The sequence below is a fragment of the Lepus europaeus genome, chromosome 13 (genome assembly GCF_033115175.1).
Source record: "Lepus europaeus isolate LE1 chromosome 13, mLepTim1.pri, whole genome shotgun sequence".
NCBI lineage: Eukaryota > Metazoa > Chordata > Mammalia > Lagomorpha > Leporidae > Lepus > Lepus europaeus.
The window spans coordinates 68558501-68577259 of NC_084839.1; the positions used below are offsets into that span (position 1 = coordinate 68558501).

An 18759-nucleotide genomic window follows, 5' to 3' on the forward strand; every position below is an offset into this window, starting at 1 on the left:
ATTTCCAGGAAGGAACGGGGATTTCCGAGCCACTGAGCCAGGTGACCATGTGCTGCTCTTATGGAAAGGAGCAAGGAGCAGGGGACCAATGTCTTTCCGGCTCCCAGGGGAGCCCCTGGCCTCAGCCCACTCCCCAGGAACAGGAGCACCTGATATTTTTGACTCCCAAAGTCTCGTGCTGGGCTGCAGGACAACCAGGGCGGGGATGGCAGCCTCTTGGCACGCATCGGGACAGACCTGTACCGCCTGGCTCCTTGCTTATAGTGACACAGAGGATGAGGGAAGGAAAGAGATCGTGGGCACGGGATGGGACGCCCCACTTAACAGCGATCCGGAGAGAACTCGGTCTACGTGGGAGTGATATAAATGAGGTTATTTCAGGACACCTCAAGTCTTTACTGGTGAAAGTAACTACAGAGTAGGACTCAAGGGGATGTTACAATCACTGTGGACAAGAGTTTTGTTTATTTAGTGACATTGCAGAGACAAGGAAAGTGGGTTGCACCAAAAGATGGTTATTTGTGACTTATTTCATTATATGGGAATGTCTTTTGATTTACATTTTTTAATTATTTTTTCTTCCCAATTCCAAGTGTTTATTGCCTCGTGAGTGAAATGACAGAGTAGTGAAGGCACTCTTCACTGCCCTGGAACTGGGTGGCACAGGCCCCCCTGTAGGGCATCTGAGAGTACCAGAAGTCGGTGCAGGGGTGGGCTCAGGGGGAGGACAAGCGTGCACAAGGCCCCAGGAGTGTGACCTCCTGCTCTGCTATGGCTCGAGACCCTCGTTGTGCCACTGCCCTCTGCCTCATCTGGCAAACAAGGACCACCCGCCATCCTTTGCCCAGCCTACAAGCCTCTTGGAGAATGCTGCTCTGCTCCCAGCATCCTGTGCAGACTTGACACGGGCCGAACGCTTCTGCCACGTGGCACCTACCAGGCCTTCAGGAGGGACTGAACACGTGACGGCTCCACCAAGGCCCCAGGGGGAGGGAGCCGCAGCAACCCTAGCATGAAGCCCAGCTGCTGAGAGGACTGTGGGGTGAACTCAGGCCCTTCCCAGACATCCATGCTCCCTTGCTGCCTGCAGGGTCTCCTCACCTCCTCCGCCACCCTCCGGCACCTGCTTGTGCACTCTATCAATCAAAGCCTCTCCTCTACCTAGAGCGGCACTCTGGGCAGCCCCTATGCCCATCTCCCACAGATTGCCTGGCCCGGCCCTCACACCAGGGTCTGCCTGTGATGCTGCGAGCAGGCTGAGAGCAGAACTGGGGCGGGGGTGGGTTACTCACGGCAATGGAGACGGCACTGATGACGGCTCCCAGGTAGCCCTGGATGAACTTGGATGCAGGTGAAGGCTGGAAGACAGAGGCAGAATTCCAGGCCTACTGGGTACCCAAAGCTCCCACACACCCCCACCCTGCAAACAGCCCCAGCCAACAAGCACCCCTGCCCAGCAGCTTGGAGGTCGCGTGTAGGGGGAAGGGTCTCTCAGGACCCCAAGGAGTCCAGGCCTCGCTCAGCTCACAGCCTGTCACAGAAGTACACAGCGGCAGTATCCAGGGACACGCCAAAGGGCCCACTTCACTTCCACGCTGTTCTAGAAAGCTCGGTAAGGACAGCAGGGGCCCAGGTGGAGCACTGGCGGCTGTGGCAGGCAGTGCCGACGTTTCAGACGGAACGTCGTGAGGGAGCTGGTGTGCCTGGGGCTCTGCCTGGGTGCAGTGGCAGCGTGGCGACCGGCTGGTCAGGGGTGCTCACAGGCCTTGGCCCCTGCAGCACCTGGGCTCCCATGACAATAGATGAGGGCTACCCAGTGCTTCTACAGAAAAATACACCTCAAGGCCCAACCCAGGAAATGAAGAAAAGGCTAGGGAATGTGTCCTGAACAATTTTCATTTGGGAGATGCTTGGTTGAAGGTAACTGGAACGAGCCAAGCAGACGCCCATGTGTGAGGGGCTTAGGGGACTTGGTTTGGATGGGTAGATGGGGGCAGCACCCTCAGAGGGTCAAGCTCAAGGTGCTACTGCCCAGGCCCCACCCTCTTCCCCAGGAAAATACTGAGACCCTCCCTTCCCCAAACCAACGGCCTCCCAGAGGGACTTTGGTCCTTCCCCTCTCTTTGCCTTTGCATTGACTGGAAGGACGGATGGTATTGCCGGTGACGCAGGGGTGAGGCAGCTCTTCCTGGATGACAGAAGGGTGACCTGCGCCATGAGCTTGTCCCAGGGGTGCTGGGGGCGCTGAGGGGGAGGTCTTCTCAAGTCCCCCAGCTTAGCTTTGTGGCCAGCAGTCTGGGAGCAGGGGGTACTATGGCAGCTTCCAGGCACACTAGGAGGAAGCTTTGGGGGATTCGGGCCCCCAGGTGGAAGACTTCCTCCTAGTCTAAGACATGGGTGTAAGAATTGTAAAGCCAGCAGAATTCACCCCTGTACTGCACCCACTGTACCCCCCTTTCGAGAACCTTCTTCACTTCCTGTATACAGCTCCTCCCCCCAGAGGGGGCTGAGCGCAGCCAAGGACAGGCCTGAATCTACTGCCCCTCCTGGAGGGCTGGCTGCTCACATGAGGGCATAGAGCAGGGCAGTGCCAGCTCTGGAGAGTAGGGCGGTGTTAGCCTGCACCGCAGGGAGGACGACCGGGCCACCGGAGCCGGAGCCCCGCCATCGGCACTCACCTTGGTAGCGTTGCGGTTTGCGTAGTTGACACAGGCATTGTGGCTCTGGTTCAGCCACTGAAAGGCAAGGGGAGAAGAGAAGTCAAGAGAAGTCAGGGCGAGTGTGGGCACCCCCCTGAAAGCCAGGCCTGGGCCCTGGGAGGCCGCACACCTGCAGGAAGCCACAGGACACTGTGTCCAGTCTCACAGATGGTACCATCCAGCCCACTGGTTAGGGTGACCAACTGTCTCAGCTTCCCTGGGCCCATGCTGGTTTTAGCACCCAATGTCACGAGTCTCAGGTGGGATGTGGTCGTGCCCACCCCAGCAGTCCACCCGACGCCACAGAACCACAGCACTCGATGCCCCAGTGGCTCTGCTGCCTCTGCCACACCATCCTTGCACAGAAGTGTGTGTGTGGGGGGGGCATTTAGGCTCCTGCAATGATTGGTAGCCCTGCCCCTCTTGCAGGAGGCTTCCAGCGCAGGGTCTGCATCACCTCCAGCACAGATGCAAATGCCCCTAGGGGTTTTGTTCAGGGAAGACTGAATCTTCTCCCAGATACAGACAGATCTTCCTTGCAGCAACCACCCCCCCCCCCCTTGCACAGACACACACACAGAGGCATCTACAACGGATCTCAGCAAGCCATGACCCCGGCTGCCCCTGGGAGCAGGGACCAGGTCTGTGATGTACTTCTCTGCCTTAGGGTTAGAATGAATTTACCCTCCCCTACAGATGTGCGTGTGGCTGATGTCAACACGAGGCAGACTGGGTGGCCAACCATTGTGTCCCAGGGGAAGCCACCCAGCCCAGCCCTCAGCACTCCCTCCAAAGGTTACAGTGACACGGCATGGCCCCCGAGACTTGCTGGGCCACTAGGGACCCACTCAGTGGGGCCAAAGTCCCAGCTCAGTCTCCAGTGGTTTCTGGGCCTGGGCGGGGCAGGAGCCTCCAGGGCAGGGAGCTCTTCGCCAGCGCCTGCTTGGACACTTCTGTCAAGACTCTCACCTGCCAGAAGACAGTGGATGCCAGCGTCTGGTTGGGCAAGAGGAGACCGACCACCTGTGAGAGAGACAGAGGGAGGCTGAAGGCGGCAGGAGAAACAACCTACACTTCTGCAAAGAAAAACTATGCACCCACAAACAAGAGCAAGCTGGGCCAGCACAGAGGGGTGGGCTTCGTAGTGCAATCCACTTCTTCTTCTTCTTTTTTTTTTTTTTGACAGGCAGAGTGGACAGTGAGAGAGAGAGACAGAGAGAAAGGTCTTCCTTTTCCATTGGTTCACCCTCCAATGGCCACTGTGGCCGGCGCACCGCGCTGATCCGAAGGCAGGAGCCAGGTGCTTCTCCTGGTCTCCCATGTAGGGGCAGGGCCCAAGGACTTGGGCCATCCTCCACTGCACTCCCAGGCCATAGCAGAGAGCTGGCCTGGAAGAGGGGCAACTGGGACAGAATCCGGCGCCCCGACCGAGACTAGAACCCAGTGTGCTGGCGCCACAAGCGGAGGATTAGCCTAGTGAGCCATGGCGCCGGCCAAGCGCAATCCACTTCTGTGAGGACAGAGATCCCCTCCTCTCCAAAGGCACGGGCAGGCGCGTGCATACACACACCTCCAAGCATGGATGCATCTGCTGTGTGCTATCAGCCCTGGCTGTTGCCAGGGGTCAGGTTCTGGGCCACTTTCTCACACTCTTCTTGGGTATCTCTGCATAGTATTTTCATGGGGAGGGGGATGATGAAGACAGACAGACAGACAAGAGGGGATCCCTCCTGCCATTGCTGTAACCTGACACCTTTGTGCCCCGCATATCCCCTACCACTGCTGTGAGCATTTTCAGAGGCCTTAGGTGGTGTCTAAACAGAACTTGGGGGTATTTGTATCATTACCTGGGATCTCCAGGAAGGAAAAGCCTACTCTGATTTTAAGCTACTGAAGGAAACGCAGATGTCTAACAGACGTGTTGAATGTATGAACAAATGAATGGCTGAATGAATGCACACATGTGGCTAAATGTGGCTACTCCATGTAGCTAAGTATGAATCCATTATTTTCCTAAGCCCAAATATCACCTAAGGCCTGGACATACTCCTTCTATTTCTTAACAAAAGCAAGAGTAACTCTGACTCCACGCTGGCCCAGACTGGGGGACTTGAGGGCTCCATGTGGGTGACTCAGTCTACCTTCTGAGTGTTTCTGCACAAGTCAAATCTCCTAAGCATCGCTGCATATGGGGAAAATGTGCACAATCATCCACATATTGACTTATTTATTATTCCCGTACATAAAACGGCTCTTTGGCAAGAATTTCTGTAAGGAACAAGTATAAACATTCAATACTATGCAGCAAATCAAATTCTAGACATCCTCAGCAGCATTAGTAAATCATGTTTTAAACATTAAAATGTTTTAAAACACCGCGCACACACATACACACTTATATTTATTGGCCCATATCAGTTTGAATAAAATTACATAATGGAAAAGCATTCTGCAGCTCCAAAGAGGAATTCTCTTAGGAGATTTAGATTTTTGTACCAAAGTGAGATCTTGATTGGATTTTTCCTTTGCAGTGGCAGCTTAGGGAGCCAAAGTGACAAAAAGGGGACCTCGGACCTCGGCCTCAGCTCAGTCCCGCTGTGGCCCCTGGGGGAAGATGGCCCCTTCCAGACTTTAGCTTTCTCACCTATAAAGCAAAGGCAAGACCTTGGAAGTCCTACCTTGGTTGACACCCTTGTTCCAAGAGGCAGGCATGGTGACAACAGAGCGCCCCTCTGACTCTGCCCATGATGGGGTCCCACATACTGGGAGCACCCTAGGGCCCTGAGTCAGGAGCCAGGAACAGAGAGAAAGCTGAGCTTGAAGAGGAGGGGGAGTAAGCGTGTGTGCACAGATGTGTGTGCGTGTGCGCCCGTGTGACTGCCTCCCAAAGCCAGAGAATTTACGCTATTCCCTGGTTGGAGTTCAGCACCCCATTCTCCCAAGCCCGGAGTTTCCATCACAGGGTGTGCTACGCTGTCTCCCCCCTAATACCCCCCCAGGAATGTGCCTGGACACCAGGGACACCATACAACACATCAGGGCTCAGGCTCACTGCTCTCCAGACTCGGCTCATTCTACCACAGGGTCCCATGACGAGCCCACTGGGGGACATTTTTTTCTGGTTTTCACAGCCTCTCTGCCCTGGCTGTCAAGAAACACGGGCCAGCTGTCCCCAGCCACCTCTGCCAAGCACACAGAGCCGCCCTGCGTGCGTTCTGGGCCCAGTCCTCGGTCCTGCCTCCCTCTCCCTGACCTTCCTGGTGCCTCATTTTCGCCCCTGCTTGTTTTATCCTGCGGCACACATTTTTAAAAGTGATTTCAGTTCTTTCCCAGAACAACACAGACTCCTAAATGAGGATCTGAGCGGGCTCTCGCTCGCTCTCTCTCTCTCTCTCTCTCTCTCTCTCTCTCTCTCTCATACACACACACACACACACACACACACTACACCTCTACACCTGGCTCTATGACCTGCCGGACAATCCCCACTTCTGTCCTGGCACAGCCTGGTATCCATGCCAGCACCCCGGGATGCTGTAACACATCTTGCATCTTCTTAAAGAGCCAGATTTCCCCACGTGTCTCTCACCAGAATTCTCACAATAACTCTGAGGACCAAACAAAAACAGAGATTACCTTCCCTATTTTGCAAATGGGACAGCTGAGACAGGAATTCAGTGATCTGTCCAATGTGACACAGTCAGGTCTCGGATTCCTGGCCTTAGGGCCATGACTGCCCAGCTCATCCCCCAGAGCACAAAGGAAGAGGGGATTCAGTCCCCTCCTGCCTGTGTAGGGGGCGCCAACTGTGTCCCACACTGCATGCTGCCATCCCGCCTCCCCACCCTTGGAGAATACTGGGGAGAGAGGAGGATGTGGTTCCAAACCCAGAACACAAAGACAGAGAATGTACCAATTCGTCCTCTGTAGCCCTGAGGCCTGCAAACAAGATGGTTTAACAGGTACTTGGGTGTGAGTTGATAAATCCAAAAGGAATTCGGGGAGGGGCCAGGTCAGTGTGCCCTGGTTATCTGCAAAGGGAGAGAAGGGATGGAGCAGAGCTGTGCTCACATGTGTATGTGTGCGTGCATATGTGAGTGTGTGGGCATGCATGTGTGTGTGCACGTGTGCCTGTGTGCACGGGAGCAGGGAGAGCTGAGGGACCACCCTGACTGGGCAGGAGGTTTGGGAAATGGGCAGAAGCAGACTGTAGAGGGTGAGGTTAGGTGGCAGTGCGCACCAAGCTGCGTTGGCCACACGGGGCCCTGGGGAGCCCTGGGCTGAGCGGGCGAGCAGGGACCCTGTCCTCCAGGTCCGCGCGGTGAGCGGGGACGCAGCACGCGGATGCCAGCCCCGTTCCCTAATAGGCAAAGCGCAGCACCATCTGCGCAATCCCAGGAGCAGGAGCAGATATTTTATAACTTCCTTTTTTTCTTTTTAAGTCTAAATTAAAAATAAATGTTCCCTTCAGCTCTCAGATGTAAATCTCTGGTGCAACCTGCCCACATTCCCTCCCGCTGCCCTTTCCAGAACGTGGCAGGGGAAAGGAAGAAAGAGACGGAGGGAGAGAGGGAGCCGGTCCACCCGGCTCCAACGCCAGTGGGTTGCACCTCTTCCAAGAGGGAGACGCGGCAGGCGTGGCCGCGCAGACGGGTGCAGAGAGCCCAGAATGCGCTGGTACCCAGCACAGTGGAAGGAGAGCGAAGCAGGAGCCAACAGCTAGGATTTCTAGCCCAGCCTCCCGCCTCGCCTGCTGCAGGACCTTGGCCAAATCTCACAGCCTATCTTTGCTCCCATTTATAGTCCCAGCAGGGCTGCAGGCCTCTGGGCGGCTCTCCTCTCTGCACATCTGTCTCCACCTGGGCTGTCCCCTTCCCCTCCGGAGTCCGGCCATGGACCCTGGGGACTAACCCTCGAGCTCTGGTTGTCAAACGCTGGAGCCCATGTTTAGTAGCTGTGTGCCCACAGGTGGGTCACTTGAGCTCTCCATGTCCCCATTTCTTCCTCTGTTTAATGGGGCGCTCCCAGGCGAGGAAGGAAGATTCGGCTCAGTGACTGCTGTGGAGCCGGTGCCGCTGGACGCCAGGTGTGAGTGTCCTGTGCCTGCTGTCCAGCTCTTCTCTAGCCTTTGCTGGCCTCCGGGCTCCGAGCTCCAGAGCCTGCACTGCACGACTGAGTACCATCTTTGAACATGGGCCTTATCGCTCCTGGGGTAGAATCGGAGCCTTTCTCTCTAAGGTCTGAGAGGGCCACGCTCCAGGCTGGGAGAACACTGCTAACTGCTTCTGAGGCGCTTCAAACAATTCTCCGCTGGCCTGGGACACGAGTGCACCGCCATCCCCTCCTTAGCTCTAAAAGTCTAGTCACGCGCCGGGCGGGTCCCGGGTGCTGCTCCCCAGCCGACCTCTCCACATTTAGACCCTTACGGCAACCTCCTCCTGGGAGGAACGCGTTTCCTGCTTGCTCCGGCCAAGGGCCCGAGGGAGGAAGAGGAACCGTGTGGTTCTGAGCCCAGGCCATGGAGGCCGCACACATTTCTGCCTGCCCTCCTGTGTGTCTACTGCTGCCAGGAGAAAGTGCCCCTGGCTAGACTCCTGGTCGAGGAGGCTGAGAGACAGGAGGCGTGAGGCAGACCTACTCTGTGATGGCCATGCGGGAAGAGCACCTGTGCCATTCTTCCCGGCCCAAACCCTCGCCTGACATGTGCACCTGCATCACATCTTCACAAGATGCTGGTGCCTGAGCAGCCTGGCCACCTCACCCTCCATCCCTCGGGGGCTGCCCGGCAGGTCCGGGAGGAGGGGGAATTCATGCTTGAGGCTCATCAGTGCTTGCTTCCTCACCTTTCAGGGCTCAGTTGCCACCTCCTTCAGGGAGCCTCCTCCGCTACCCCCCTCAACTCCTGACTGTAAGGTTCATCTTTGCAGCAGGTGTCACGAGGGCTGAGACCCTGTGATGTACACTTCTCATGGAGCTTACAGGGTGACAGCAGCCCCCTTGACCTCATGCCCCATGCCCCCACGCTGAGTCACCCAGACATACTCTTCCTTTCCAGGAGGGCTGCCACGAGCCCCACTACCTCGCGCTGGGTCTGCTTCTTCCTTCTCCTTTGTCTCCATCTCCTGACTGATGGGGCTGACTTTGCAGTGTTTGAGGGGCGTGGCTACCTAAAGGATGCCAGCCAGGTCAAGAAAATACTGTTTGTCAGCACACATGTATCCCTGCCATCCAGTGCCAGCCCAGTAGTCCTGGAGGGACTGGGACATCAGCAGGGGAGAAGCAGGGTCTGGGATGAGCAGAGGTGGGAGACGCCGGCCCAGCCATGGGGTTCAGTCCTGCCCACCTCTCCTGGCACACCCTGGGGAGGACAGGACCTACACTGCCACCTGTGAGACACAGGGTTTCCAAGTCCATGGATCACCTCCTGGGTTAAAATCAGAAGGCGAGTATCCCGAGACCGACTGGGATTCAGACTTAACCCAAGGCCACCAGACTTGCAGGTGCTCCCGGCCAGCCAGCTGGTTCTCACCCTCCCCCACTGCACACAGGCACTTAACCCCCGGGTGTGGAGACTTCCAGACATGACAGGGGCAGGGCAGCCGTGCGAGAGGAAGGTGCAAATGCTCCCAGGAGAGGAATCTGGCTTCTGGCACTGAGGGGTGATGGAAGCCAGGGGTGCAAGGGCGGGCAGCAGGTGGAGAAGTGGGGGAAAGCTAGATGGGACTGGATCCCTGGGGCCCGCGTCCCCCAGTCACCTGTGCCCGCAAAGGCCAGGGCCACACATGTCTTAGTGGGCATCTGGGCACGGACAGGCTGTTGGTAAGCAGCGACCACACTGGGGAGGGTTTTGGCAACAAGATACCAGAAGAGAGGGAGCTCTGAACCAAGGTGGCCCACAGAGCAGCCTCAGCACCCCGGCTCCGCCGCTGCGCGTGTGTATAAATCAGGATCGCTCTGCCACACACCAAAGGGAGAAAAGTTCCCATCTTCAAATGTTAAGTTTAAAATAAGCCACTCCATGAGTGCCAGTGGATCTGTGAAATCTGCTGACTAAACTGGCACCAGCCTCTGGGAGGAAACCAGCTCGCTCCTCCTGAGCTCTGCAGGGTGAGTGGCTGGGGGCAGGAGAACTCTCAGCCAGGGGGCAGAGCCGGGATGGCCACATTGGCCAAAAGCTGCTTGGGGGCTGCTTCCAGAAGCTTCTCAGCTGAGGCACCTGCCAGCCTCGTCGCCCCTCCCCTGCATCACCCAGGGCCTCATTTCCTAGCACATTTGCTGGCACCCCCGTTTCTATTTTGGTAAGCATTTTTAGTGGCTTCTGCAGGCGGAAATTTCTTACCCACTCCATCAGGCCAGGGGCCTCCTGAAGGTGCGGACTGGAACCGTCCCTCCCCTTCAGACCCGGCAGTTAGCGGAAGGCTCAGCGCTACCAGGCAACAGCAGGGCCCTGGAGCAGTGGAGGTGGCTGGTGGGTGCCAGGCTCTGGGCAAATGCTGGAGCAGCCACCACACTCCCGCCACGCAGAGGGAAGCAGTGGCAGGGTGGTGGTGGGAGGGGCAGCAGGGCCAATGAGTCGTCACGGTTGCCTCCATCAAGTGCACCTGCAGGATCTCAGTGGTCACGGCATCTGTTCTCATGTGGCACACATCCACTCACAGAAGCACGGCTGTCCAGGCCAGGACAGTACTGGTCCTGATGGGACCCTTGCAGCTCTGCTCCAGCAATGAATGCTGGCACGGGAGCAAACCAGCACCCACGCTCCCAGGATGCCCACAGGACCGCAGTGACCCTGCAATGACCGGGCTTGTCTTGGGGAGCATTGGGGAGGGGCGGGAGAGCATGGGGGGAGCCTAAGTCAGTGACATCATTTGAATGAGACACAGCGTGGGTATCTCTTGGGGGAGCCAAGTCAAAGGTGTTAACTTTGAAAGGGGTCCATTGGCTTCTTGGGAAATGAGTCCCATATTTGATTTTTGCCAGTTCAAACACCCAGTTCTCTGCTTTGGCAAAAATACAAAATGCAAAATGTATGTTCTTTCCTGGGTATTGATGGAATATTTATAAAAATCAGGGCCAGCATTGTGGTGCAGTAGGTTAAGCTGCCATCCGCAGTGCCGGCATCCCATATTGAAGCACTGGTTCAAGTCCTAGTTGCTCGACTTCCTATGCAGCTCCCTGCTCATGTGCCTGGGAATGCAGTAGAAGATGAACCAAGTCCTTGTGTCCCTGCCACCCACGTGGGAGACCAGCATGGAGTCCAGGCCCCTGGCTTTGGCCTGGTTCAGCCCCAGCTGTTGTGACCACGTGGGGAATGAACTAGTGGAGAGAGGAGTTCTCCCTCTGTCTCTCTTCCTCTCCCTCTTTCTCACGCTCTGCCTTTCAGTAAATAAAAATAAAGTCTCTTTAAAAGTTATTATAGCAGACTATTTCCAGCTTATTAACCACTTATCCCTTCTTTCTTACTAATAAAATCCCTACATAATGGAGATTAACTCTATACCCAGCTAAATTCTACCTGAAATGCAAAAAGAACTGTTGTGTGAAACTTCCAAAAAGCCTCCTTAGAGAAATCTGACTCAGCTAGACATGCATCATTTTACTCCTCCTTCCTTATCCTCTTTGAAATCTGAATGTAATGGCTGGATCTCCAGCAATCATTTGGGGCCATGGGGTGACTTTTACAATAAAGGTTACCATGAAAAATAGTAGTGTAGAAAAATGGAAATCTAGGGGCTGGCGCTGTGGTGCAGCAGGTTAATGCCCTGGCCTGAAGCGCTGGCATCCCATATGGGCACCAGTTCGAGTCCCGACTGCTCCACTTCAGATCCAGCTCTCTGCTATGGCCTGGGAAAGCAGTGGAAGATGGCCCAAGGCCTTGGGCCCCTGCACCCACGTGGGAGACCCGGAAGAAGTTCCTGACTCCTGGCTTCAGATCGGTGCAGCTTTGGCTGTTGGCAGCCAATTGGGGAGTGAACCATTGGATGGAAGACCTCTCTCTCTCTGACTTTCCTCTCTCTGTAACTCTGACTTTCAAATAAATAAGTAAATCTTAAAAAAAAATAAATAAAAATAAAAAAACAAGGAAAATGGAAATCTGAGTTCCTGTGACACTGTAGGGTTCTGCCTGCACCAAACTTCTTTAACATGAGAGAAAGAAAATAATTTGTTTAAACTATTACTTTGGATTTTACATTACAGATTATTCTAATCCTATCTGATATAATACATATTGTGTTTACAAAGAAAATTGCAGTAAGTCCCAAATGACAGAATTGTAGACTTGACTCCGAAAACAAGATAACAAAAGAATACATTGTTTTAAAATAACCATTTCGACTTCAGAATGTGTTCTGACTCATTGACTAAAGAAGATTCAAAATTACAATGTCAAACTCATTTAGAAAATAACAGCATAGGATTGCTGTATATGAAAACATTTAGATTTAAGCGTATATTAGATAAATTCAGGGGCAAAATCATAGCCTTAAACATTTTTAATTATAAGAATGAGAACAAATAAAATAAACATTCAAAGCAAAAAGAAACCAACCACAAAAAGGAAAAATGACATTATAAAAACAAAAACAGAAATTCATAAATTAGAGAATTGATAAACACATCCAAGAGCTCATTCCTTGGCTCAACTCTCGCAAATCCAGTTATTTAATAAAGAAGACGGGCGGGAGAGCAGCACTGGACTCAGAAGCATGAAATGAGAGGTCCCGAGACTTAAAAACGCCAGGGGCAGGCGTCTGGCCCTGCAGTCCAGCCTTAATTGAGACGTCTAAAACCCCTCCAGCTTCCTACTAATGTGCACCTGAGTTCCCAGCCCCTGACTTTGGCCTGGCCTGGTCTCAATTGTTGGTGGCATTAGAGTAAGCCAACAAATGGGAGCTCTGTCTACCTCTCAAATTAAAATACACACACACACACACACACATATTTAAAAGTTTTTCTGCCCAGGCACCACAAAAAAAGGGAAAAAACAGTTGGAGGAGAGATCTGCAATAAAGACAACTCCAAGGATTAACTTCTAAAATATATAAAGAATTCCTTCAAATCAGTTAGAAATATGCAGCCCGCAGAAGGAGGGACAAAGGGAATGGACAGGTGACTCATAGAAGAGGAAAGAGAACGTGTGGATGGAAAGCTCCATCTGCTTGGAGCAGATTTCCATCAGGGAAATCAAAGTGCAGACCCTCATGAGAAGCCACGCCCTCCCGCAGCACCCAGGCAAAACCTGTGAAGGTGCGCAGCGCTGTTGCGGAGGTGTGGGGAACACTGTCTTCTGGGAGGGGACTCCAGCTGCAGCCCCCACAGACCTCTCTGTGCGAATTCACTTCCTGGAATGTGCCCCTGAGAGATCCCCATGCTTGTGCAATGCGAGCTTGACAAGGCTTTTTTCACAGAGTGCAAATAACCAGAATCAGCCTAACCCACCAGCGGGGAGAAGAGAGCACTCAGCAGATAAAGCGAGCTGGTGAGCAAGTGAATGAAGCCCGGCCTCCCATCGGCAAACCGCTAAGGGCAGGAGCCCATTGTGCTGTCTCCTGCTATCTGCTTCACTGTAATGTAGATGATTTACATGTACACAAACACCTAGAAAAAAGCCTGGAAGCTCGCACCAAGCTTCTGTCAGATGTCACTTCTGGGCATGGATCCGGGGTCGGGGTCAGGGTCAGAAGGAAGCACACTTCTGTTCTTGCTGAATTTGGAGTGCACAGAATCTGCATCTATTACTTGTATAACTTCCATAATATTCTTTATAAAAAAAAAAACTCTTGGTGGTATTTTTGAATCCCCCAAGAACATATTCATGTATTACTTGTATCATTTTATAAAATATACAGGGAAGAACTTTTTTTAATCTTAGAGATATTTCTGAACTCCAAAAATAAATTGAAAAAAATACTAAATGATTCCAAGGAAAGAGGGGATGTTTACCTAGGAAGGAAAAGAGGAGGAGAAGGCCAAGTATTGTTCCTATACAAAGTGCGGGGCAGGGCAAGTGCACTTCCAGAGACTCGCGAGGATTCACAGTATACTGTCCTCATACGGATTCTCGGATGATTAGTCAAAAAAAAAAAAAAAACAGGGGCCGGCGCCGTGGCTCACTTGGTTAATCCTCTGCCTGCGGCATTGGCATCCCATATGGGCACCAGGTTCTAGTCCCGGTTGCTCCTCTTCCAGTCCAGCTCTCTGCTGTGGCCTGGGAGGGCAGTGGAGGATGGCCCAAGTGCTTGGGCCCCAGGTGCATGGGAGACCAGGAGGAAGCACCTGGCTCCTGGCTTCGGATCAGCACAGTTTCAGCTGTTACGGCCATTTGGGGAGTGAATCAACGGAAGGAAGACCCTTCTCTCTGTCTCTCTCTCACTGTCTATAACTCTACTTGTCAAATAAATTTAAAAACAAAAAACAAAAAAAAAGACACACAAACACATAGCCTAAGTAATTATGAAGTTTAATACAGATATTAAGAAAAATGTTATAAATCTGACGGTGATGATGGTGGTGATGACGATGATGATGGTGATGGCTCCAACACCAGGCAAGCACACAGAGGGAAAATGGTGCAGTCAGCAAAGTAGAATGCTGAGGAGTCAGTGTTGTGGCCTAGCAGGTTAAGCCTCCACCTGCAGTGCTGGCATCCCATATGGGCGCTGGTTCAAATCCCAGCTGTCCAACTTCTGATCTAGCTCCCTGCTAATGTGCTTAGGAAAGCAGCAGAAGATGGTCCAAGTGCTTGGCCCCTGCATGCATGTGGGAGACCTGGAAAAACCTTGGGGCTCCTGACTTTGGCCTGGCCAATCCCCAGTTGTTGCGGCCATTTGGGGAGTGAACCAGCAGATGGAAGATATTCCTTCTCTCTCTCTCTGTCTCTCTCTCTCTGTCTCTCTCTCTCCCTCCCTCCCTCCCTCTCTCCTCTCTAACTCTGTCTTTCAAATAAATAAAAAATAAATCTTAAAAAAGTTTTTTTTAAAAAGTATAAGGTGAATGCCTCTTCCTACATGGGCAGGGTGGGAGAAGTCACATTTATGACTTGATTCTTTAAAAATTTTTTTTTACTTATTTGAAAGGCATATCTACACACAGATAGAGAGATCTTCCTTCCACTGGTTCACTCCCCATTTGGCTGCAATGACCAGGGCTGTGCCAGGCCAAAACCAGGAGCCAGGAACTTCTTCCAGGCCTCCCACGTGGGTGCAGGGGCCCAAGCCCTTGGGCCATCCTCCACTGCTTCCCCAGGCCACAGCAGAGAGCTGGGTCAGAAGTCAAGCAGCTGAGACTCAACCAGCACTCATATGAGATGCCGAAGTCACAGGCAGCAGCTCAACCAACTGCACTACAACACAGTGACCTGACTTGATATGTTACACAACTTCTCTTATAGTGAACTATTAGAGATGAATGGTAGCTAGAGAGAATTCAATGTTCCTCTTCCACATGACTTAAGAAACCAAAAGAACCTCTGAAAACTGCCATTCCATTGCAAATCAGGACAAGCAATAGAAATAGTAACACTGCTTTACAAACAAACCAGCAGAACAAAACAAACACCAAATGTACCTGACGGCAGAGCTCAGTGGCCACACAGGCAGTGGTACAGTAAATAGAAGTAAACTAAAGACGGCGCCTCTCAGATTGGGTTAAAAAGGAAAATCAAGCTATTTTGTGTAGAATAGACACAAACATTTACTGACATAAACACAGATAGGCAATGATATACTTGGCAAACACATGAAGCACGACAAACCGAAATACTAACATGAGATAAGCAGAATTCAAGGCAAGGTTACAAAGATATTGTGTGTGTGTGTATGTGTGTGTGAGAGAGAGAGAGAGAGAGAATAACATCAAGAAAATAAAACTGTCATGAACAATGAACACACCCAACACCATTGCACTAATACATATACATATATATATATACATATATATATATATCTGCAAGAAATGCAGAGAAATTACGCGCGCACACACACGCACACAGAGTTATGCTGGGTAGGAGATTTGCAACCCTTTTCTCGGAATGTTTCAGAACGACATAGTAGTTTCAGAGAAACTTCATGAGGATGGGGACGGACAGCTCCTCTCCGGGTTTACAAGATGTCTGCATAAACTAGATGGAAGAAGAATGAGCCTGCAGCACTGCAGGGCGACTGTGGTTTGCAACAATTTCTTATATATTTTATAAAGGACAAGATGAGAAGACTTTGACGTTTCCCAATATGAAGAAAGCATAAATGTTTCAGGAGATGGAAATGCTAATCCCCCTGACAGGCTCATTACACATCATATATATAAGTCAGATCATCACATCCTACCCCATCAGTGTATACAATTACAATTTTTAATTCAAAAACACATATCTGGGGAAAATAAACAATTTTTAAAGTGAAGACAAAACATAAAATAACAAAATTCTTCAAGCACACAGAACAATGCAATGAGCACCCACGTGTTGTCAAACAATGTTGTTTAATCAAACTTTCCTGACAATTGTGTAGAAACAAAACCACAAACACACACGAGGCACCCCATCCCCTCCTGATTCCATCGCTCTCTGTGTCTCCCAGGGGTCAACGTCTCAGGAATCTGTGGCTTACTGCACCCATGAATGTTTTCATGGATTTATAAAAAATATACCAGTAAACCAGGTAGATTATTACTTTGCACATTTTTAAACATGACCAAATGACATCAGAGGATATCAGTACTCTGCTACTATTTTTTCATTCAAAACTGTTTTGGAGATTGATCCACACCCCTAAACATGGAATACTGAACACAGGAAAGAAAGTAGGGAACAAGGGATAAGCTTGATGACAGAATGGGATGAAAGGTGTCCTGGAAACTCTTTCTGAATTAATTTTAAACGGTAACTTTCTAAAGGCACCCTTACGTTCCTACTTTCCAAATTCATTTGGAAAACTTCCCTGTAACCAGCAAGTCCTAATGACAACGCTGGGACAAAGGCGCTGCCCATCCTGTGCTGGCTGCAAGTCAGCACACTTTTTTCAGAAGTCTGATGGTGTACAACAAGAGAGACAGAAAGAGGGGCGGGTGTTTGGTCTAGCGGCTGAGATACCAGTCAAGACGCCTGTGTCCCACAGGGGAGCCTGGCTTTGGTTTCTGTCTCCATTCCTGACTCCAGCTTCCTGCCAGTGCAGCCCCTAGGAGATGCTGTGGTGACTCAAGGAGTCAGGTCCCCGCCACCCACAGGGGAGACCTGGAGGAGTCTGTGGCCCCGGACTTCAGCCCCAGTCCAACACCAGCTAGTGTAGACATTTGAGGAGGAACTGGCGGATGAGAGCTTTCTCGGGTTTGCTGCTGTCTCTCTGCCCCCAAAATTATATATGTATATATGTATATATGTATATATATATATATATATGTATGTGGGGGGGGACAACAAATGGGTGCTCATTGCATTGTTCTGTGTGCTTGAAACATTGTTATTTTATGTTTTGTCTTCATTTTAAAATATACATATATATTTTAACTTTTTAAAGAAATCTATACTATTTTTCTTTTTCTAGATTTATTTATTCATTTGAAAGGCAGAGGTGAGAGAGAGAGAGAGAGAGAGAATCTTCCATTCACTGGTTCACCCCCCAAATGGCTGGACCAAGCTGAAGCCAGGAGCCAGAACTCCATCAGGATGTCTCCCACATGGGTTTTAGGGGCCCAAGCACTTGGGTCATCTTCTGCTGCTTTCCCAGGTGCATTAGCAGGGAGTTGGACAGGAAGTAGAGGAAGTATATGGATGTGAACCAGCGCCCATATAGAATTTGGGCATTGTAGACAGTGATTTAGCTGCTGCGCCACAACGCTGTGCATAGAAATCTATATCACTTCATCCCATAGTTCCTCTCTAAGAATTTACCCTAAACCAATCATTCAGTCAAGTATCTATGAACAATGATATAAAGTTATACATTCAAAAAAAAATTTTTAAGGAAAGAAAATCCTGTGAAGGTAGCACTTACAATTGGTGTCCCGAAAGGAATGTAACCTGTGAGCAGAGAGAGAAAAGAGTCAAGTCTGAGAACGCACTCACCTCTCAACTGAGATGCCCAGGGGCCTCCTGGGCTTGGCCCTGGCTCTCCAGCCCCACCCTCCCCTGTGCTCCCACCCTCCCTGTCTCTGCTTGCTATAGCCAGCCAGGACTCACCATGCCCAGAACCTAGAGACCCGCTCCTCCAGGCAAAGCTGCCCACCAATGCCCCCTGGTAATTTCTTCCATGGGTCACCATGCCCCCCCACACACTCATGACACAAGACTGGACATCTTCCAAGGCAATGTCCTCCCGTCCCTCTCAGCTTGTCTTTCTAGCACAGACCCTTATCCCCCAGTATCGTGACCATTTCTGGGAAGAGAATTCCCTCCCCACCTAAGGGTACACCTGTATGTGCAACAGCTTTTTCAGTCTACAGTGCCCAGGTGACAACCTCGGTAAAGCAGTACTGAGCTCGGGGGGAGCCCAGCGGCCCCAGGCAGGGCTCCCTCTGCCACCCCCACTGCTGTCAGCAGGCAGCCCCTCAGCTGGTGCCCGTTAGCAGGAGCGTGCTTACCTGAGTTGTATCTAAAGCAAGGTTCATTTTTGAGTGTGGGGAATTGTGCATGCACACCAGCTTCCCCCTCTCTGGGCAGATGGGCACAGTTGGATCAGGGCCTCCAAAGAATATGCCACTCAAAAATACCTGGTGTCAGGGCCGGTGCTGTGGCACAGCGGGTTAATGCCCTGGCCTGAAGCATCGGCATACCATATGGGTGCCGATTCTACTGCCAGCTGCTCCTCTTCCAATCCAGCTCTCTGCTATGGTCTGGGAAAGCAGTAGAGGATGGCCCAAGTCCTTGGGCCCCTGCACCACATGGGAGAGCTGGAAGAAGCTCCTGGCTCCTTGCTTCAGATCGGCGCAGCTCCAGCCATTGCGGCCAATTGGGGAGTGAACCATCGGATGGAAGATTTCTCTCTCTCTCTCTCTCTCTCTCTCTCTCTCTCTCTCTCTCTCTCTCTTTCCTCTCCTTCCTCTGTGTAACTCTGACTTTTAAATA

At 51.7% G+C, this 18759-nt stretch overlaps 1 protein-coding gene across 3 annotated transcripts in view; it reads right to left on the reverse strand.

The window, feature by feature from the left end:
- The window catches only part of SFXN5 (sideroflexin 5), a 121850-nt gene that overhangs the window by 53109 nt on the left and 49982 nt on the right, over positions 1-18759 (reverse strand). For all 3 annotated transcript variants that reach the window (XM_062209652.1, XM_062209650.1, XM_062209651.1), the window contains 4 exons: positions 17690-17715; positions 3669-3722; positions 2679-2735; positions 1293-1358 (listed from right to left, as the gene is read on the reverse strand). In XM_062209652.1, the coding sequence (XP_062065636.1) occupies positions 1293-1358; positions 2679-2735; positions 3669-3722; positions 17690-17715 (203 nt within the window). The remainder of the gene's footprint in view (positions 1-1292; positions 1359-2678; positions 2736-3668; positions 3723-17689; positions 17716-18759) is intronic.